This window comes from Balaenoptera ricei, chromosome 8, assembly GCF_028023285.1.
Source record: "Balaenoptera ricei isolate mBalRic1 chromosome 8, mBalRic1.hap2, whole genome shotgun sequence".
Taxonomy (NCBI): Eukaryota; Metazoa; Chordata; class Mammalia; order Artiodactyla; family Balaenopteridae; genus Balaenoptera; species Balaenoptera ricei.
In genome coordinates, this window is record NC_082646.1 from 41,588,221 (window position 1) to 41,610,841 (window position 22,621).

At 42.7% G+C, this 22,621-nt stretch overlaps 1 protein-coding gene across 5 annotated transcripts in view; it reads right to left on the bottom strand.

Moving 5' to 3' along the window:
• Positions 1 to 22,094, bottom strand: part of AMOTL1 (angiomotin like 1) — a 162,025-nt gene extending 139,931 nt beyond the window's left edge. For 2 of the 5 annotated variants that reach the window (XM_059930565.1, XM_059930564.1), the window contains exons 1-2: positions 21,960 to 22,048; positions 3,606 to 3,740 (exon numbers count right to left, since the gene is read on the bottom strand). In XM_059930565.1, the coding sequence (XP_059786548.1) occupies positions 3,606 to 3,673 (68 nt within the window). In that variant the 5' untranslated portion in view covers positions 3,674 to 3,740; positions 21,960 to 22,048. Of the gene's footprint in view, positions 1 to 3,526; positions 3,741 to 21,959 lie in introns of those variants that run through there. The other 3 variants (XM_059930569.1, XM_059930570.1, XM_059930571.1) reach the window with 3 other exon arrangements.
• Between the last annotated feature and the right edge of the window lie 527 nt (positions 22,095 to 22,621).

Sequence of the window (22,621 nt, forward strand, 5' to 3'; positions counted from 1 at the left end):
AAAGATCCTCTGAAGCAGGTGGGTCAAGGCCTTGGCAATGCATTAGCTGAGGCGGCCGTCAGAGGCTCTTGGATGATAATCCACACTTTGCGACAGAACTGCTGGTTTTCTGGCCCAGCTCAGAGCTAGTGCTCTTTTCTACTGTGACAATGAAGTAAGCAATACAAAATCTGTAACTGGGCCACCAGAGCCTTTAACTGAGAAGGCAGAGTAGCGAGGGTTGGAGGATGAGTTGTGGAGCAATAGCTTGGCGCAGCTTGGCGTTAGGCAGACCTCGGTTCAAATCCCCCCTCTGCCAGTGACCTTGAGCAAGTTTCTCAGTCTCTTCAGGCTCAGGTGTTTTCATTCATAAAAGGAGAATCAGGTTGTTGTGAGAATGAATGGCGACAGTCTATATCTATACAAAAAAGGCACTTTGGGATTGACGTATACCCACTACTATATTTGCAAGAGATAATCAACAAGGTCCTAACGTATAACACAGGGAACTCTGCTTAATATTCTGTAATAACCTAAATGGGAAAAGAATTTCAAGAAGAATAGATATATTGGGCTTCCCTGGTGGTGCAGTGGTTGGGAATCTGCCTGCCAATGCAGGGGACACGGGTTCGAGCCCTCGTCTGGGAAGATCCCACATGCTGCGGAGCAACTGGGCCCGTGAGCCACAACTGCTGAGCCTGCGCGTCTGGAGCCTGTGCTCCGCAACAAGAGAGGCCGCGATAGTGAGAGGCCCGCGCACCGCGATGAAGAGTGGCCCCCGCTCGCCGTAACTGGAGAAAGCCCTCGCACAGAAACGAAGACCCAACACAGCCAAAAATAATTAATTAATTAATCAATTAATTAAAAATAAATAAATAAATAAAATAAAGGTGAAAAATGTTACCATACATATTTAGGTAGAATTCAGAGTTTTACCATTATTTTTTTAAAAACAAAAAATAAAAATTAAATAGACATTTTAACAAAAAATAAAAATAAAAAAATAAATTTTAAAAAATAGGGGGAAAAGGGCATAGCATAATGTCTGGTGTCACGTATCTACCTAATAAATGATTACAAATATGCTTTTGTAATTCGTCCAATTCTGACTTAGGTCTGGCACAGCGGGGCTGCCACTTTGTTTCTAGTGTGAGTTTTCTCATCTCATTTCAACACTTCACCATGTTTCCATTTTGCCACCCTACCTAGTCCTCTTAGGACCTCCATCCTTTCCCTGAACCGCAGCCTAGGCCTCTGAGAACCACCCTAATCCAGCTGCTCACGAGGACTTTCACATTTCAGCCACAATGATCCACTGTGACAGTGCTTCACCCACATATGGCAAGGCAACCACACTCTGTCCCGGACACCTCCATCATCACATACTGATTGTCTGAACTGGGGCCAGATATCATGGTATCTGTTGCCCACCCGAGCTGAGCTTTTCCATCCGCCCCCGAAGCTCATCACTTACCCAAGAGCAGTGCCTCCCTATCAGGTAGATCCAGACACAGATCTGGTTCCCCTTCCTATGAGCCAGCCATACCTCTAAAGATTGTAGATACATGATGTGGTGAACTCCAGGAGGTGTGTGATAATGCTTGGAGCTGGTCACAATAGAATTTCTAGCCACCCCTTTGTCACAGTGATCCCTAGGGCTTCTTTCTGCTCTAAAATTGTATGATGGATGATTCTATTGCCTAAGTTACAAAAGCACCAGCAGACAAACCACACCTACTTAATTCTCTCCTCTGCCATCCAGCTTTGGTTAACAAGTCCTGGGGGGAGAGGGGGTCACTGAATGAAATGCTCTAGGTATGCTGAAAGTAAGGTGAAGTGATGTAGTGGTGCCAGAAGAAGTTATGCGACCAGTTGGGTTGCCACAGTCAAAAAAGATTCTCAAGGAAAGCAGAAATATGTAGAGGATATGTTCCTAGCCATCATTCATTCATCCATCCATTCATTCATCAAGCCAGCCAGCTGGCCAGCCACCAAATATGCATCAAGTATTTGCCAGGCTACTTGTGAAAGGGATGCAAAGGTGAATAAAACAAGATGTCTGCCCCCAAGAAGCTCACACATTGTCTAGGATATAGACAATGACAGTACAGTGTGGCAACTCTGTGACACAGGAATCTGCAAGTTCTGTGGCAGCACTGAGGATGGACCACTCATTCAGATCAGGGTTGGGGGTGGGTAGGTGGCAGCAGCAGGAAGAGATCCCAGAATAGATGACTTAAACTGGAACTTCAAAGACGAGCAGGAGCTGGCCAAGTAGAAGGCACATGGTAATGACAGCCTTTGCAAAGGCGCACAGGTGTGTGAGAGCATGATGTATTCAAGGATCCAGGGGGAGGTCGATACAGTGATGAGAAAGGGGTTTGTTTTTAGTGAGGAGCAGCAGGAGATGAGCCTAGAGAGGCAGGCAGGGGTCAGATCAGGAAAGGAAGGCTGCATGTTGAGCGGAGGAAGTTCAACTTTATTCCATGGGCCAGGCTGTGAGGAGACACTGGCTTAAGGACCTCTAAACGTGACTAGGGTGGCAATGCGACAGGGCACAAGAGTGAACAGCTATTGGTTTTTGTCTGGACTGCATCCAAGTGTCCTCTCTTAGAGTATCAAGCTTCCCTTCGGGGAATCTCCCATTGTGTGTGGTTGTCTTGGTTGGAAGATGTACCCTGATGCAGTGCAGAAGCTCAGTAAATGTTTATTGCTGTGTAAGTTACCCCATTTTAGAGATGGGGCACAGTAGAGAGTGTAGTCTAGTGATCTCCGTGTCTATCTTACTCTCTTTTTTGTATTCCCAGTGCTTGGCACATAGTAGGTGCTCGATATTTATTGAGTGAATGAATAAACAACAACAAATGGGAGGCATATCCTCTCTAAAAACATCAAGTGAATGCGTTAACTTCAGTGGCCTTTGTTCTCCCATCCATAGAATGACTCCTACCTCCAAAGTGGATCTCCATTAGATCTGGGGGATGGGTGACGGGGCAGACTCTTAGACCTGAAAGAGGACCACTGCTCTGTGTCAGGGTTGTGACTCTTACACTTGGATGCTCCACGCCAGGACAGTAAACAACATCCCCATCAATGTATGCTGAGTTGCATTAATCAGATGCTAGGACACAGAACCAGAAGGAAGGTGAGCTGACCTAGACTGTTTATACCAGTTGCATTATCCTCAACTTTAATCTTTGCAGGGCCGTGGAGAGGAGAGGAGAGGGGAGGAGGGGGAAGACGGGCAAGAAAATAGTGCCTGACACATGTTAGGTGTTCAAAGACATGTGACTAACTTCCCATCTAGCTAGGGTAAGGGCTCAGTCAATGACAGCTTACATTACTCAGTGCTGCTTATCACAACCGTACAAGTAGGCATTCTTACTCTCATGTGAGAGCTGAGGAAACGATCGATTTTCTTAAGGCCACATAGCTTATAAGAAGGAAATTCCAGATCTGAACCCAGGTCTGTCTGACACCAAAGTCCATGCCCTCTCCTCTCCACCTGGCTGCTTCTTTGAAAAGGCAAACAGCACTGGGCACGTACAGAGTAGAGCTGGGTTGACACAATGGGTGCAGGAGTTGAAGAGGACCGCGTGTATCAGGGACAGCGAAAGCAGCCATACCCCCTCTGGTGTTGGCAAAATGATGAATTCCAGCATGAGACAGCCAGGTTCCTTCCTCCAAAGGCCATTTTTCACTGAGGTCCATGCTTGCAGCAAGTCTCTTGTATGTACAGCTCTCTGATCAAAGGGAATCTCCTGAAATAAATAACGAGCATGAAAAAATGGAAATAAATGACTACTGATGCTCTTCTGGAAAGGGGACACTTTCTTGAAGGAAAGTGGTCAGCTTCTAGTTTATTATGTTTCTTTAGCATGCAAAGACTGTTGTCAAGATTCGGGCATTCCAAGACATGGAAACAACCTAAATGTCCATCGACGGATGAATGGATAAAGAAGATGTGGTACATGTATATACAATGGAAGACTACTCAGCCATAAAAAAAGAACGAAATAATGCCATTTGTAGCAACATGGATGCAATTAGAGATCATCACACTAAGTGAAGTAAGTCAGAAAGAGAAAGACAAATACCATATGATATCACATATATGTGGAATCTAAAAAATGACACAAATGAACGTATCTACAAAGCAGAAACAGACTCACAGACATAGAGAACAGAGTTGTGGTCGCCCGGGGTGTGGAGATGGACTGTGAGTTTGGGGTTAGTAGATGCAAACTATTACATATAGAATATAAAATAGATAAATAACAAGGTCCTACAGTATAGCACAGGGAACTATATTCAATCTCCTGGGATAAACTATAATGGAAAAGAATATTTTAAAATGTATATATTTGTATAACTGAGTCACTTTGTTGTATAGCAGAAATTAATACAACATTGTAAATCAACTATATTTCAATAAAAAATAAAAAATAAAAATAAAGATTCGGGCATGGTCTGAGTGTGAGATCTTCCGACAAGGCTATTCAGGTCTATACACCGTGGCTCTCCTCTTCATTCAGTTAACAAATGTTTATGGAGCAACTATTGCAGGCCAGGCTTCGAGCAAGGAACTTACTGTATATAGTTCTGCATACTTTGTAGAATCCTAGAATTGCAGGGTATCAATTTCATAAAAAAATAAATAGCTGTATATTTCTATATAGGCCTAAAAAACAGACTGGAAAAATTGAACTAAAATTTGGAGGTGTTTCCCATTGTATTGGAAATATGAGTTCTTTTTATTTTCTTTGCAACTTTCTGCATTTTCCATAATAAACATGCATTACTTTTATAATCTGAAAAAAGTATATAATACATTTTATTTTAAAGGAAAATCCCAGGGCTGAGAAGGACCATGAAGACCAATTTTCCACTTCCTCTTGAAAACCATGATAGAAAGTCCATGTCAGGAGGGTTCTTGTTTTTCCATAAAAAGGACGCCTCACTGGGTGCCTCCAAGAAGTCCAGCCTGGGAATCTCTACCTGTAAACTGTATCTGGGAAGATTACAACTCATGGTCAAACTTCTGCCTACATTACAAAGAGACTTCATAATGCATAACAAGTCCTCCAAAGGACGTGGCTGAATAACTGAACATGACTGATTGACCTAATCTGTGAATGCACCCAGAGGGACATCCAGCAGGGCAGAAATCCTATCAGCCTAATTATGATGGGCACCAGTTATCAATGGTTGTAATCAGAGCCGCTGGCTTGATTTGGTCTCAAGAATGCTGTTCAGAGTTGCTCTGCAGGTTCCTGCACTGCCCATCCAACTGTAGACAAGGCAGTGTACTGCACTTTATTGGGTCCTGGCTCACTAGAGATTTGTGTTCAAGGCAAGCACCCAAAAATTTTAGAGGGGAATTCTAGACCAGAATGGGTATAGCATAATGCCATAGGGAAAACACTGGACTTAACAATAAATCCAGATTTTAGCCCTGACTCTTGCACTAACTGGGTGACTTTGGGCAAACACATTTATGCTCTCAGGGCTTCATTTCCTCAACTTCAAATGAAGGAATTAGGACTAGATGATGTCAAAGATCTGTACAGTCTTCCAGGACTTACAGTCTATAATAATATGTTTTTACATACAAAGATGACCTCTCCAACCACATTAGTAGGCCAAGAAAGCTGTGTTATTTGTCCATTAGCAAATTGAGATATCAGCCTCAGCATGTGAGAGGTGGCTGATTGAGGCTAGAGGTAGTCTGCCATTGGAACAAGACATGTGCTCTTTTAGTGCAGAACTAAAAACATGTCTGGAATAGAAATCCAAACCTGGGCCATGATCTTACTAGTATCATCATTTAATCAAATGAACTAAATAGTCAACATCTTATATCTTTACCAATTTTGAAATAATATCAACAATAATAAGTACATCCTTAAAAAGCAACATTTATTTACCATACACTGATCACTCAAAACCATTTTATTAATCCTTGCAGTACCCTTGAGAGTTGGAGATTCTAGTAACTTTGTTTGACAAAAATAGAGCTTTACTGCTACAGTAATCAAGATAATATGGTACTGGCACAAAAACAGAAATATAGATCAATGGAACAGGATAGAAAGCACAGAGATAAACCCATGCACCTATGGTCACCTAATCTATGACAAAGGAGGCAAGAATATACAATGGAGAAAGGACAGTCTCTTCAATAAGTGGTGCTGGGAAAACTGGACAGCTACATGTAAAAGAATGAAATTAGAACACTCCCTAACACCATACACAGAAATAAACTCAAAATGGATTCGAGACCTAATTGTAAGACAGAACACTATAAAACTCTTAGAGGAAAACATAGGAAGAACACTTTTTGATATAAATCACAGCAAGATCTTTTTTGATCCACCTCCTAGAGTAATGGAAATAAAAACAAAAATAAACAAATGGGACCTAATGAAACTTCAAAGCTTTTGCAAACAAAGGAAACCATAAACAAGATGAAAAGACAACACTCAGAATGGGAGAAATTATTTGCAAACGAATCAACGGGCAAAGGATTAATCTCCAAAATATATAAACAGCTCATGCAGCTCAATATTAATGAAACAAACAACCCAATCCATAAATGGGCAGAAGACCTAAATAGACATCTTTCCAAAGAAGACATACAGATGGCCAAGAGGCACATGAAAAGCTGCTCAACATCACTAATTATTAGAGAAATGCAAATCAAAACTACAATGAGATATCACCTCACACCGGTCAGAATGGCCATCATCAGAAAATCTACAAACAACAAATGCTGGAGAGGGTGTGGAGAAAAGGGAACCCTCTTGCACTGTTGGTGGGAATGTAAATTGATAGAGCCACTATGGAGAAGGTATGGAGGTTCCTTAAAAAACTAAAAATAGAATTATCATATGACCCAGCAATCCCACTACTGGGCATATACCAAGAGAAAACCATAATTCAAAAAGACACATGCACCCCAGTGTTCATTGCAGTACTATTTACAATAGCCAGGTCATGGAAGCAACCTAAATGCCCATCGACAGGTGAATGGATAAAGAAGTTGTGGTAACAAATATAGCACACTAAGGCAAGCTGTTAGTAATAGGGGAAACTTGCGGGGGGGGGGGGGGGGCGGGCCAGGGAATATGTGGAAAGGCTATACTTTTTTTTTTTTGTAAACCTAAAACTGCTCAAAAAAAAAATAAAGTTTATTAAATTAAAAAAAAAAAAGAGAAGTTGTGGTACATATATACAATGGAGTATTACTCAGTCATAAAAAGCAATGAAATTGGGTCATTTGTAGAGACGTGGAGGGATCTAGAGACTGTCATACAAGAGTGAAGTATGTCAGAAAGAGAAAAACAAATATCGTATATTAACGCATATATGTGGAATCTAGAAAAACAGTACAGATGAACCAGTTTGCAAGGCAGAAATAGAGACACAGATGTAGAGAACAAGCGTATGGACACCAAGGGGGGAAAGGGGGTGGAGTGGGATGAACTGGGAGATTGGGGTTCACATATATATACTAATGTGTATAAAATAGATAACTAATAAGAATCTGCTGTATAAAAAAATAAGTAAATTAAATTAAATTTTTTTAAAAATAGAGCTTTACTTAATCATTGGAGAAGAGAGTAGTTTTCAAAGTAGATTCTCCATCCCTCTTGGCCCAGTGACCTCGACACTCACTGGCCCCGAGGAAACAGATTCGCAACGTGATATCTTCTAGATGTGTGAGGTTAGGCTCTCACACCCATACATTTTATTTTATTAATCTGAACTACATAGGTTCATGTTGAGTGTTTTATTGACTTCAACTCAAAAACCCTGCTGGTTTCTCTGATGCTTGAATTTCACACCTCGGCTTGGGAAAGCCAAGAACAAAATGTGAAATGAATTGCATCAAACACAAGTATTTCAAGGAAGACTGATCAATCACATCTGTTACTGAAACTCTAACACCATCACATCAGTCACAGGAAGCCCCAGAGTGGCTCATGAAACTCTGGAGGCTAGAAAATATTTTCCAGACTTCTGGCCATATAAAACAACTTATTCAGAGTTTTCTATAAAATTTTTAACCTCTATCCAAGTCAAAATTCTATCAAAGACTAAGTCCATGAAAAAGAAACTAAAAGGCAAAAAAAAAAAAAAATTTATGCAGCCATAGGAATAAGAAGTGAGGAAATAGTTTTGTCTAAAATAGCACATGGCAGCTCAAACAATAATATATACAATAAGGTAGGGTGGATGGCATGAGTGGGAAAGTCTATTGGAAACTTAACAGTTGTAACTCTGACTTTGAGAAGCATTTTTTCAGAGATATCTGTAGTCCATGTTTATTGATGTATTATTCACAATAGCCAAGATATGGAAACAACCTAAGTGTCTTGTCAGTGGATGAATAGATAAAGATGTGGAATATATATACAATGGAATATTATTCAGCCATGAGAAAGAAAGATATCCTGCCATTTACAACAACATGGATGAACCTGGAGGGCATTATGCTGAGTGAAATAAGCCAGACAGGGAAAGACAAATACTGCATCCTATCATGTACATGTGAAACCTAAAAAGAAAAGAAAAGTGGAACTAATAGAAATAGAGAGTAGGAAAGTGGTTGCTAAGGGGAAAGGTTAGTATAAAGGTAGAAACGTTCAACTCTAAGATGAACAAGGTCTGAAGATCTAATGTATAACACAGTGACCACAGTTGAAAACACTGTGCTGTATAATAGAAACTTTTTTTTTTATAAACTTATCTATTTTATTTACTTATTTTTGGCTATGTTGGGTCTTCGTTGCTGTGCACGGGCTCTTCTCCAGCTGTGGCGAGCGGGGGCCACCCTCCGCTGTGGTGCACGGGCCCCTCACCACGGCGGCCTCCCTCGCCGCGGAGCACGGGCTCCAGGCGCCCGGCCTTCAGCAGCCGTGGCACGCAGGCTCAGCAGTCGTGGCCCGCGGGCTCCAGAGCGCAGGCTCAGAAGTTGTGGCGCACGGGCCCAGCTGCTCCGCGGCACGTGGGATCCTCCCGCACCAGGGCTCGAACCTGCGTCCCCTGCATTGGCAGGCGGATTCTTAACCACTGCGCCACCAGGGAAGCCCAATAGAAACTTTTTAAAAGAGTGTAATTTAAATGTTCTCACCAAAAGAAAAAAAGATAAATATGTGAGATGATGGCTGTCTTAACTAGATGGGAGAATCATTTCACAATGTATATGTATATCAAATCATCATGATGTACACTTTAAATATCTTACAATGTTATTTGTCAATTACACCTCAATAAAGCTGAAAAAAAATAAAGAAATAGCAAAGAAAAAAAAAAACAGGTGGAGTGGGGAGACAGAGAAAGAACTAAGCCACCTGCAGAGTGGGACATTGGGATCTATGGAATACTGGCATAATATGAACACATAATTGATATTTAACAAATATTGGTTGATTGAATGAATGAATAAATGATAATGGCCAGTGTGGGTAAGGACCCTAGTCAGCTATTACATCCCATTAAGCTCCCAAAGGAGACCTGTCTACCTTAAGAGAGGGTATGAGGCCAGATGGACCTTTGGACTTAAAGAGTTTAGCCTTTGGTCTCCCCGACCACCAGAACTCTTTTTGGATCCACCCCTGGAGCTGTCTAAGCCAGAAAATGGTTATCTTTTTTTTTTTTCTGGGCATGCCACACAGCTTGTGGGATCTTAGTTCCCCAACCAGGGATTGAATCCGGGCCCCAGCAGTGAAATCACCGAGTTCTAACCACTGGACTGCCAGGGAATTCCCTGGTCATCCTTGATTAATTGATTACATCTCACATCAAATCAATCACCAAGCTTTGTCCAGTTTAACTTTCAAATGTCTCAAGGATGCAACTCCCCTCTGCTTTCATTGTCTCATCCTTAGCTCAGCCGCCATCCCTTCTCACTGAGACACGGCAATGACTTCAGTGGGTCCTGGTCTTTCTTTCCTCCAACCCTTTCTCCACACTTTGTTGTAATATTTTTAAAACACAAATTTGATCATGTCACTCCTTGATCAAAACACTCCAATCATTCATTATTCCCAGGAGGAAGTCTGGACCGCTTACTTAACATGGCGTAGAAGGCCCAACTATTGCAAAGTATTTGCAGTCCCTGAATTAGCTCCCCTCTTGGTCCTTTGGATATTCAGCCATTCCCAGAGCTGGAGCAAGAGTGTTCTTCCTGCCTCACCTTGCAAAATACAACTTATCCTTCACATCTCAGAATTGGTTACGTGTCCCCCTAGACTGCCCTGTTCTTGCTTCATTACAGCGTGTATCACCCTGAACTGTAATTGTCTGTTAATATGCCTGTAGCGTTTAGTTCGTAGTATATGTATGTAAGAGCAGAGATTCTATTTATTCGTATCCCTAGCATTGGTACAGGGGCTTCGCAAGGTAAGCAAACACCCAATATGTGTTTGTCGAATGAATGAATATAGTACTGAATGGTGTTTGGCACAAGCATCCCTCAGTTTAACATGTCCCTTTGGAAAGTATTCTCTTTGCAACCTCATCCCCCTCCTCTGCTGCTTTGGCAATTTCTCCACCTAAAACCCGCACCCTATCTGCCTCTGTTTCCTGGCCTTATTCTGACCTTCTCATCCAGTCTAACTGGCTGAGATTATCCCATTTATGATCCCACTTCAGTGTGCATACCTGCTCCTCTGCCCAGCATGCCCCTGGAGCCCCTGCCCATCATATACCTGCCTCCCTCCCCAAGACTGGCATGCAGCTACACTTCTGATTATCCACAGGAGATACCTGCCCACCTAACGCAGCCAAGTCATACCTGGACCTCTAACCAATAACCTCCAGGGTCATTTCTGGGGTGGGAGGGGGTGCTTAATCTGGAAATACAATTCCGAAAAACCCTATCCATACTTTGATTCTGCCTTAACTGCCATAATACGGCTCCATTAGTAGAGAAGAGATTAATTAACTAGAAGTGCCATGCTTAGGGAATCGGATGGCATATTCCATCATTCAGGCATTCAAGCAGCCATGGGTTCTAAAGAATATGAACACCCTCATAGCAAGCAGGTCCACTTGCTGATATCTTATACTATAAATCAAGATATACATAAAAGTATGTATAGATATAAATATATAAAATGAATTCATTCATTCATTTGATAAATATTTACTTGGTGTCTCCTATGTACGAGTCACCGTGCTAAGTGCTTGGGATAGAAAAGGATAAATATAGCCCTTCCTTCAAAGAGTTTTCAACCTTGTAGGGGAGACAAATATCTGGACATATTATTACAGAACAATGTACTAAGTGCAAGCTTAGAGGCATGCACAAAGTAAACCAAAGATCTGCAAATAATAGAATCTGGAAATTAGATGGGATCTTAGGACCTTTAGTCTAACCCTTGCCTTATGCATGACTCTCCAGTATATGTCTACGCAGCCTGTACTTCAATACCCAGTGAGAAGGACCTCACTTTCTCCCCAGGCAGCCCACTGTATTTGTGAACTCTTCAGTCAAGCAATTCATTTTAAAATTTTCAACAAAATATTGACATTCACCAACAACCCTCAGTGCCGCTGAGCCATCCTAGAAGCTCCTGCCCCTTGTTCTATTCTTCAAAGGCTGCTTGAAGGTGAGATTCTCTTTCAGGAATATCAAGATTTTACCCCAGTTCTAATACTCTCCAAGCAGATCTGGACCTTATTCTTCAGTGAGTCAGGAATCAGAAGGAACGTTCCATCTTGGTTATGAGTAGGGGGTATAAATATATCTGGTCACAGAAACAAACCAAACGACTAAATTGAAGCACAAGAAGGAAGAGGTCACAAGATGGGATCTTCCTTCTCAACTAGGAATTTCTAGTTAAGATCTCTATTATCTAGGATCTAGGTGTGTTAGTCAAGATGGGGTGCTATGACAAAGTATCACAGACTGGGTGGCTTATAAACAACAGAAATGTATTCCTCACAGTTCTTGAGGCTGGAAGTCTGGGTTTAAGGTACCAGCAAGGTCAGGTTCTGGAGTGACTCTCTTCCATTTCAGACTACTGACTTATTGTATCCTCACATGGCAGAAGGAGAGCTAGAGCGCTCTCTGGGGGGGTGGGGGGGCTCCCTCTTAAAAGGGCAGTAATCCCATGCATGAGAGCTCCACCCTTACGATCTAAGTTCTTGCCAATGGCTCCACTTCCTAAGGCAATCACATTGGGGGTTAGGACTTCAACATACGGATTTTGAGGGAACACAAACTTTCAATCCTTTGCACTAGGTCTAGCCTGGTATCAGCTATCAGAAAAAAACAATCATTGGCAACCTTGTGGACCACAGTATGATAGAGGGCACTCTCTTCTTGGGCTGCCCCAAGGGTTTGGCTCTGATGAGTTTCAATTTCTAAACTTAGAAGGATATTTTCCTTTCAGCTCCAAATAAACCACATATATCAGAGTATACATCTGGGCTCTTAATTTTTTTTTTTTTTTTAATTTCTGCCTCCGATATCTTTTTTTTTAATTAATTAATTAATATATATATATATATATTTTTTTTTTTTTTTTGGCTGTGTTGGGTCTTCGTCTCTGTGCGAGGGCTTTCTCTAGTTGTGGCAAGCGGGGGCCACTCTTCATCGCGGTGCGCGGGCCTCTCACTATCGCGGCCTCTCTTGTTGCGGAGCATAGGCTCCAGACGCGCAGGCTCAGTAGTTGTGGCTCACAGGCCTAGTTGCTCCACGGCATGTGGGATCTTCCCAGACCAGGGCTCGAACCCGTGTCCCCTGCATTGGCAGGCAGATTCTCAACCACTGCGCCACCAGGGAAGCCCTGGGCTCTTAATATTTAAACAATAAAATTCAACGGCACTTAAAATACAAGACTTTTAAGCTTGGATGGAAGAAGAAAGAGAGTAGAACACTGTAAATATCCACTGTGAAATATTACATCTCTTTATGTGGATAAAAAGATGTGAAATGCTAGAGGCACGGAGTCTTCCTCTGTCTGAAATGGCTGTTTAGAGAGTTGACATGATTTCCCTGGGTTTCGTATTTGTTTCCACATATTCTTATCAACTTTGTAGAATTGGAAAGTTTGAGTAACTTAAAAACCAGTCTTTCAGATTGTCTTATCCAACTTGGCAGAGTATTTGTGAAGTTCCTGTGGAATTTATTGATGTTAATATTTTAAGTACTCCAATAAATAATCTATGCTACTACTCTCTAAGGAGCTGTGGCAACAAGCATATTTTTAGGAAACTTAATGAAGTTATAAGATGATGAGATCCTTTGCAGAACTCTCAGTGACTCAGGCTTTTCATGTCTAAAGTCAGTCCATTGAGACCAAGCTCAGAAGTTCCCTCCACCACGAAACTTTCCCAGGCAGAGTTATTTCCTTCTCCCTTTGCACTTCTCAGAACTTTTTATAGTCCATTAAGACCACACTTTTCCATTGGATGATAATACTCTCTTTACAAGACGATTGTCATCCTCTTTAGAAGGTAGTCTTCTTAGGACAAAATCATATCTTATCCACCCTTTCATGCCCACCGTTAGCACAATGGCTGGCCAGACTTGGGCTCAGGCAATGCTTGCTGAATGAGTGAAACTGACACACCTACAGCTGAGAAACTCAAATGAGTCTGTGCCTGCAAACTCTTCACATAACTCACGTTAAATCAGCAAGCATAACACATGATTTGCCACCATATGCTGCCATCCAGGCAGCATAATGCCCAAGGACACCCTGATGAGCAAAGAAAAAAGGGAATAAATATTTTCAGAAAACTGGGTTCTTGCCTGGCTTGGGATTGCTACTCAAATTGTAACCCCAGATGAATCACTTCATCTTGTTGGAGCTCAGTTTTTCCAGTGTATGAAATAGAGCTCATAAAGTCCATTATTCCATCTTTATCAGAGTTTCATGAGAATTGTATGTCAGCTGCAGAACCATCAAAACAATATGCAAATGAACAGCAAATTTGCTTATAGATATCACTTGATAGGCAACATTGAATTCCAACTTGGAGTTGCCCAACTTGGGAGGTGACAGAGCATCCAGGAGGCAGTGTTAATGTAATGGGTAAGAACAAGGACTTTGGGAACGGATCTAGATTTAAATCACAGGTCCACCATTTCCTAGCAAGAACTGTAGGCAAGGGATATAAAGTCATTGAACCTAATTTTTCCCATCTGTGATAGGGGATCGTACTTTGTGAAGTTGTTATCACGGTTAAATAAGAAATATCTATAATGTACCTCGTATAGATCCTGGCCAGTAATAAAACTCAATAAATGGCAACAGTAGTTGTTTTTATTAAAATCATTATTAACTCTTTAAGTAGATACACTTCTAGAAGTGACTTAGTCCCATCCACAAACTTCATTCCATGGGGAACCAGGATAAACTGTGACAAAGCATTAGGAAGGAGTCATTTGTCCCCAAAGGAAGGCTGCTGGAAAAGGACAGCCATCCCGGAAAAGGACATTTGTAAAAAGTGGGCAAGAATACAAATGCGAAACATTTGCTGTGTGCCAGTCCTGGAAAGGAAGGGGGAAAATGAGGCAGGAAAGAATAACAGAGGCCAAGAGGCAGAGCAAAGTTCTGTAAGGACTTGCTGAGGCAGAGTCGTGAACAATGCTGCCTGGGTATGGGATGTTGGAAAACCACAGGAGAGGATTAAGTGGTTCTGTCTGAGAAAAGGAATCAGGCTGCAGTCTATGGGGCAAAGAGAGAGAGAGCCAGAGCAAGATGAACTGCCACAGCTCTGATTATGAACCAAGAATAATATACTGATGTGGGCCCCACAGCAAAGAACTGTCGTTCATACACAGATCTTTACAGCCAGACCTGTGCAGGGGGAGATAGCAGAGCCACCATCTAACCCAGCTGCCCATGAGAAAGATAATGTGAGTCACATGTATCATTTTAAAGTTTCTAATAGCCACATTTTAAAAAAAGTAATACAGGTGAAATTAATTTTAATAATATATTTTCTTTAACCCACTATATCCAAAATAGTATTTCAACATGTATTCAATACAAAAAATTACTAATGAGAATGTCAGATTTCTTTTTTTCATACCCAGCCTTCAAAACCCAGTCAATTACAGCACAGTCAATTTGTACCAGCCACACCTCAAGTGCTCAAAAGCCACATGTGGCCCAGAGCTAATCCCAAGGGAACATGAATTCCATTCTCCTGACCTCCTAGGCAGCTGTTAAGACCTTTTAAAAACCCAGATTCATAGAGCAAGAAAAGACCTTTGGAGATGTACAGCATGCAAGGGCCATCTATTCATTCCTGACAGTTTTTCTTTCACATCTTTGCTTGAATTTAAACAGTTTCACACCCCATGGAAAACCTCCTCCAATTTGGCACTCACCAATGACCAACTTAGTGCTTGGCCTGGGCAGGTTAATCGTGGTGGATGTTCCGTCCACTTTCCCATTCTAAGGGGAACTGCCTTACCCACGCCTTCAGCCTGCAATCCCAAGGCAGCTTTGTGCACCCACTTGTTCTCCCCAGGCCCTCTCTGGCCCGGGTGACCAGGCATGAATAGGCGTATGACTCATGAACTGTTAGCGCCATCTCTGTAGTCACCTGGTGTGGAAAAGCTTGTCCAACCAGAGACAGACCACAGTGGATTAGTTGGGCCAATCAGTTCCTCTATCAGTATTATAGAGGCAGAATCAGGCAGTCGATAGGGAGAAGCATCAGAAGAAGACACACACACAAGAAGCAGAAAGCGTTACAATAATGTGGGGTTTCCAGTTAATTCTCAGGTTTCTTCAGGCTCCTCTTTGATCTGTTTTCCAGATCAGGCTTCCAAAGGGCATTTCATTTTAACAGAGCAGTTCTCCAGATGAAAGAACTTTGAAAGCCTCCTATGGGAGGGTCTCCAAGTAACCCTGGTTCTCTGTTGGAACCTTCCAGTATCAAACACAATCTGGGCTCCTGAGGCACAGCTGTTTTGCTATTTCTGGTTTTCTACGAGATTCCTGTATCTTTTATGGTCATGATTAGTTTATATGAATCCCTTATGTATGGAGGAAGCCTGAATGATCTATACCTTTCAACAAAAAGGCCTACTACAGAGATGGATGCTTTCACACACATTCAAGCAAAGCTCTTTCCACCACCTCCCTCTGGACTGGTTTGCACTCCATCTCATGCCTACATTTAGCCTGATAGAGAAGTGATGGATTACTTTGGGTTGCATTCCCAAATAACTATATTCTGAAAAGACCTCATTGCGGTGGCCTTCTGGGGACCCTTTAAAGCCTCACATTATCTACAGGAGTGGTTCTCAACCGTGACTGCACATCATAACTACCTGGGGTACTTTTAAAATGCCTTGATGCCCACAGCCTCTCCCAGACCTGTGAAATCAGAATCTCTGGGGGCAGGTCCCTGGGCATCCGTATTTCTTAAAAGCTTCCCAAGTAATTCTAATGTGCAGTCACAATTGAGAAACACTAATATACATGATATGCCCTTGTACAGGCTTGGGTTTCTGGCAGAGAAAATCATGTACTGTTTTTAATTATAAAAGAAATACATATTTGTTTTTTAAAGAATACATAAAAAGTGGAGAATTGCCCAAAGTGGAAAAAAGTAAGTCTCACTCATCAATAGAATCCCCAACAGTCTCACTCCCTGGAAGTAACTATTTTAGATTCATGTGTGCCCTTCCAAAAATTGTCTATGCCTATGCAAATATATACGTACATGTATGTATATATATGCACATGTATCTATACATACAAATATATGTATATATAGAGAGAGACACACACATGAATAGTATACAAACACACATGCACATACTTTTTTTTTGCTGTGACTGGCTTTTTTTTCACACTATGTATTTTGGTTATTAGCCTAGAAATTTTTTTTTTTTTTTTTTTTAAACATCTTTATTGAAGTATAATTGCCTTACAATGGTGAGCCTAGAAATTTTTGATTTGAAAAATAATGGCAGGGTTTGAGAGGATATTTACTTTCTCAGATAACACAACAAATTATAAAGCTAAAGTAATTCAAAGAGGGTAATCTTATTCCTGGAATAAACTGTTTGACTGGAATAAAAAGTTTAAAAAATAATCAATAAAATTGATTTGGTATATGAAAAAAATTGACATTTCAAGTCAGTGGGGAAAAGATGGATTACTCAATAAACTGTATTGGGATAATTGGCTACTTTTTAAAAAGTGGACTCTTTCCAAGTGGTGGCCAATTATCCCAGTGCTACTAGATTGAAATGCCACATTGCTATGTTTATTGGATCTATTTCTGGACTCTTCATGCTTTTCCATGATCTCTCTAGTGTTGCACCAGTATTTTAATTATTGTAAATGTCATGACATGCTTTAATATCTAGTATGGCTAGACTTCCTTCCTGACATTACTTTTCCCCCCAGAAATTGCCTGGCTAGGGACACATCACTCACTCCACATCCACCAAGCAGCCCAGGAGGCACTTGCAGTAATAAAGCAAGAGCCCAAATAATCCCAGAGGAAAAAGGAAGCCCATATCAGTATTGCAAGAGCGCTGAAAACAAATTGTCGTTGCAACTAGAGCTCACAAAAGTTGGCCAGAACCTGTACTTTAAGTCTAAATAGGGGAGGAGCTTCAAGATGGCAGAAGAGCAAGAAGTGGAGATCACCTTCCTCCCCACAAATACATCAGAAATAACATCTATCTACATGTGAAACAGCTCCTACAGAACACCTACTGAATGCTGGCAGAAGACATCAGACCTCCCAAAAGGCAAGAAACTCCCCACGTACCTGGGTAGGGCAAAAGAAAAAAGAAAAAACAGAGACAAAAGAATAGGGACAGGACCTGCACCTGTGGGAGGGAGCTGTGAAGGAGGAAAGGTTTCCACACATTAGGAAGACCCTTCACTGGCGGAGACAGGTTGCTGGTCATTGTGTGGAGCTGGTGGCCTGAAATTAACACAACATTGTTAATCACCTACTATACTTCAATTTAAAAAGATAAAGGAAACCGAGAAGAGAGATGTCTAGATACTTTCCAGGGTCAACCAAATAGAAAATGTCAGGATCCAGATTGGAACCCAGGTCATCTGATTTCAAAACTCATGCTTTGGGACTTCCCTGGTGGCGCAGTGGTTGAGAATCTGCCTGCCAATGCAGGGGACACGAGTTCGAGCCCTGGTCTGGGAAGATCCCACATGCCGCGGAGCAACTAAGCCCATGTGCCACAACTACTGAGCCTGTGCCCTAGAGCCCGTGTGCTGCAGCTACTGAGCCCACGCGCTGCAACTACTGAAGCCCGTGTGCTGCAGTTACTGAAGCCTGAGCGCCTAGAGTCTGTGTTTCACAACAAGAGAAGCCACCACAATGAGAAGCCTGCACACCGCAATGAAGAGTAGCCCCCGTTCGCCACAACTAGAGAAAGCCCGCACATAGCAATGAAGACCCAACGCAGCCAAAAAATAAATAAAATTAAACAAAAATAATAATAATAATAAAGTTGCTAAAAAAACAAAAGACTCATGCTTTGACCACTAATCCCTGTGTCTACACTAGAGACTGTTTTTAAATTCTCCTCTTGGCTGCTCTTTTCTAGGGGTCTCAGTTGCTTTCCTCCAGGGCTCTGGACTCTGGGCGTTTCCTTGACTTCATGTTTTTTCTGTCTGCCTGATTCTCCCGGCAAATTCCATGTGGAGGATGGAGCAGAGTCCAAAGAGCAGGTAAGGGAGGTATCCCAGCAGAGCTTTATGTGAGTTGAGTTAGATGGGGAAGTGATGGGGCAGATGATGAGGGGTCGTGGGGAGAGAGAAAGAGAGAGAGAGAGATTTCTTTCACTGATTTAGTTATAAGGGTAAAACTAGTTAGTAAAGTCATTGAGTCTCTTTCTCAGGCCTTTTTATTTATTTATTTTTCTAAATTTATTTATTTATTTTTGGCTGCATTGGGTCTTCGTTGCTGCACGTGGGCTTTCTCTAGTTGCAGCGAGTGGGGGTGTGCAGGCTTCTCATTGCGGTGGCTTCGCTTGTTGCGGAGCACAGACTTTATATGGTGGTTGGCTTCCCCCAGAGTGAGTGGGCCAAGAAAACCAAGAGTAAGCTGCAAAGCTCCTGAGAACTTAGTCATGTCCCCGAAGGTCACTTTCTTCTTATCCTATTGATCATCAAGTCCCTAAGGCTATCCCTGATTCAAGAAGAGGAGAATTATCCATGTCCCATGGAAGAGTATAATAGAGGACCTGGCACAGAGTAGGTGTTCAATAAGTGTTTGATGAATGAATGAATGAATGAGTAAAGTCACCTAAACTCTAATGCGTATGTCCTTAAATCACTCTAAAAGTGGAAAGCATTCTGGAAAGTTTTACTTCAACATGAGAGAGGCCAATGATTTTTAAGTGCCCGAAGAGCCTAGATCTAAAATTGCTTGATACAGATTTATTTACACTCTGTCTGCAGGTATTCACAGACCTGTTTTCTCAAGTTCTTCCCACTTATGTACTCAACTGGGACTGTACACATGACAATGGCAGAATGCTTTTTTTATCGATGTTTTCATACTATGTAAGTTTGCTTTACCTCTCTAAGTAAACCGCAAATTCCTTGAGAGAGTTCTCAGCTATTTCTTTGCCACTCCTCCTCCCCACCTTGCCAAAACTCGATAATCATACATACATACACACACGGATACTTACAAGATATATGATAGAGATTATAAGCTGTAAAAGAGAAGGAAAGAAGGAAAGGAACTAAAAACTCTTAATAGCTGTGTTTCATAAATGTTCTTATTTAATTCATATTCACCCAGAGAAGTAGGCATTATTATTTCCATTTCATAGTTGAGGAAAATGAGTCTTAAGAAAATTTACCAATTTGGTCAAAGCCACACTAGGAAGTAGGGAGCTAGGATTCCAATGCAGACCTGCATGGTTCCAGGGCCTGAGCGTTATGTGTTCTTCAAGCCATCTTCCCACCGCAATATACATCTCCCATCTCCCCCCATTCTCTCTGCCTCCCTCCTTGAAGTATCCACAAGAGTCCTAGAAATGCTAATGCTTCTAAACCCCAGATAGGGTAATAAGTGTTTCAAGTTCTGCTCTTATAAGAAATGTCCTTAAAAAGCTTGGGAATGGAATTCCCTGGTGGCGCAATGGTTAAGAATCCGCCTGCCAATGCAGGGCACACGGGTTTGAGCCCTGGCCCGGGAAGATCCCACATGCCGCGGAGCAACTAAGTCCGTGCGCGACAACTACTGAGCCTGCGTTCTAGAGCCCGCGAGCCACAACTACTGAAACCCGCTTGTCTAGAGCCTGTGTTCCGCAACAAGAGAAGCCACCGCAATGAGAAACCCGCGCACTGCAACAAAGAGTAGCCCCAGTCGCTGCAACTAGAGAAAGCCGGCGCGCAGCAGTGAAGACCCAACGCAGCCAAAAATAAATAAATAAAATAAAATACAAAAATTCTTGGGAAGACAAGAAGCTTGAAGTGTCTTATACTAGGAAGGGAGTGAGCCTGGTTAGCAGGGAGGTCAGCTAAGCGGCTATTGCAATAACTCAGGCAAAGAGTGGTGGTGGGACGGACCAAGGTAGGGTGGTGGGATGGGTAGGCGAGGAAAATTTTGAGGACTAATAAGAAGACAGATCAACAGACTAGTGATGGATCAGATCGTGCAGGTGCCAATCAGTCATTGTAGAATCATCACTCTGGCTGCCTGGGGAAGATGAGGCTGGAGAGAGGAAGCTGGGATAAGAGGTTTCCGTATTCCTGGAGAAGGTGATAAGGGCTTAAAGTAGCCATGGAAGCGGGAGAGTGGATGGATCTGAGAGACCACATGGAGGCAGAATCTGTGGGACGTGTTGCCACACTAGATGTGGGAATGTGAGGGTGAAGGAGGGGTCAAGGGTGAAGTCCAGAAATCTGTCATGGACAACCAGGTGCTTTTCACATAGCTGGGGGACACGGGGGGTGGGGGGAGGTTCCGCAGAGTTCAGGTAAGGATAAATTCTGGATGTGCCAAATTTGAGGTGAATGAGTAAGCAGGCGCTCGCAGCCAGTATGCAGTTGCATTTAAAACAAAACAAGCATCTCTTATCTCAGTGAGATTCTTTGTTGCCTTCAGAGGTTATAGATGAAAGCACTGAATCCTGTGTGGGACAGGGTTCTGTGTCAGGTCATAAAGGGACCCTGCAATTCTCAGTGTTTTCACTTTACTGTGGTTCAACTCTCTCAAAAGCCATTTATCACCCTGTAGGCTCCTCCGTCATCACCAAGATGTCTTTATTGAGACTTCCAGAGCTCATAAGAGCTGTATGATTCAGTTAGTGGCAGTGACTCATGTAACTCACAGAAAGTATGGCAGGGAGATTTCAGGGGCCCCTAGGACCACAGGTCGACCATACACACACACGCACACACATCAAAACTTAGAACTTGCACGGACAGGCTCTAAGACGTGTTTGTATGCTTCTGCCCCACAGGAGAGCACAGCCATTGTTTACACGAGGTCCCTGCATGTCAGGACAAGGAGGCTGGGCCTTTGTCCCTGCTACACTCTGAGGAAGAAGGGAAGAATTCAAGCCGGCGAATGAGCAAATGAAGACTCTCCAGAGAGCTGCTGCTTTTCTATACATCCCCTTTTATCATGAGACCCTCTAAGGGTTCTACCCAAAACACAAAGCCAGTTGTAGGAAGGCAAAGCAGGTAGGACAGCCCCAGCCTAAGGAGACCACTTGTAGTTGCTTCACCAAAGGGTTCATTGTCCCACTGTTAGAACAGGCACCTGAAACCAAGCCCGGGTTAGATTTCCATGCCACTGCAGCCCGAGCTGAGTGGTCACCCAGCCCAGGGCCTGCCAGCCCACCAGGTGGGTACCAGCTGCCTGGGAACCAGCTGTCCTCCTCACCCAGAATGTCCCTTGACCCAACTCCAACTTTACCCTGAGGTGCCCTAAAAAGTGCTCCCCCACCCCAATCAAGCTTTCCTGAATGGAAACCCACTAAAGAGGAGCTTTCTTACCTGAGAGAAGGTCCCGGTGCCCAGCTGTGGAAAAGGCACCGAGTTCCTGCAGACGTGACAGGGACTCACAGGGCAGATCCGTTGCTTTTAAAAGAAGAAAGGTGACTTCATCTCTGGTGCCGTGGAGTTTAGAAGAGCAACAAGTGCTTCCTGGCTGAGCCAACTCGGCCTCGCCAGTGATGACTCCATCCAGATTATACAGCCGCTGCCCAGACACACTCAGCCTTCAGAAGGTGAAGCGTTGGAATCTGACTTGCCCTGTTGTTTTCAAAGAGCTTCAGAAAGTCCGGAAGCACTAACCGCCTTCACCAGCACCAGGGGTAGGGAAACCACACACTTATTTCCCTAAGTCATATCATTATCTCCCAAGAATCCAACATTCTAAGGAAGGAAAACAGGTATTTAAATGTCTGAGGGGTAAAAATTCTTGGGGAAGGAGGGGAGAGAGAAGAAGCAAAGATCTTTCAGGCAGGAGGAGGGGCAGTAAGAAGCTGGAAAGGATCACTGTGCTAAGAGATTTGCAGAGCTGGTGATTCGTAAGCCTACAAAGATGACAAATAAGTGATGGTCTGGAGTTTGCAGAGGGGAAAGTATTCAGTTCTGCAAAGGCAATGAGTCACTGTATGAAAGGAAAGTTGACAGTCTTTTTAATGAAGGCAACC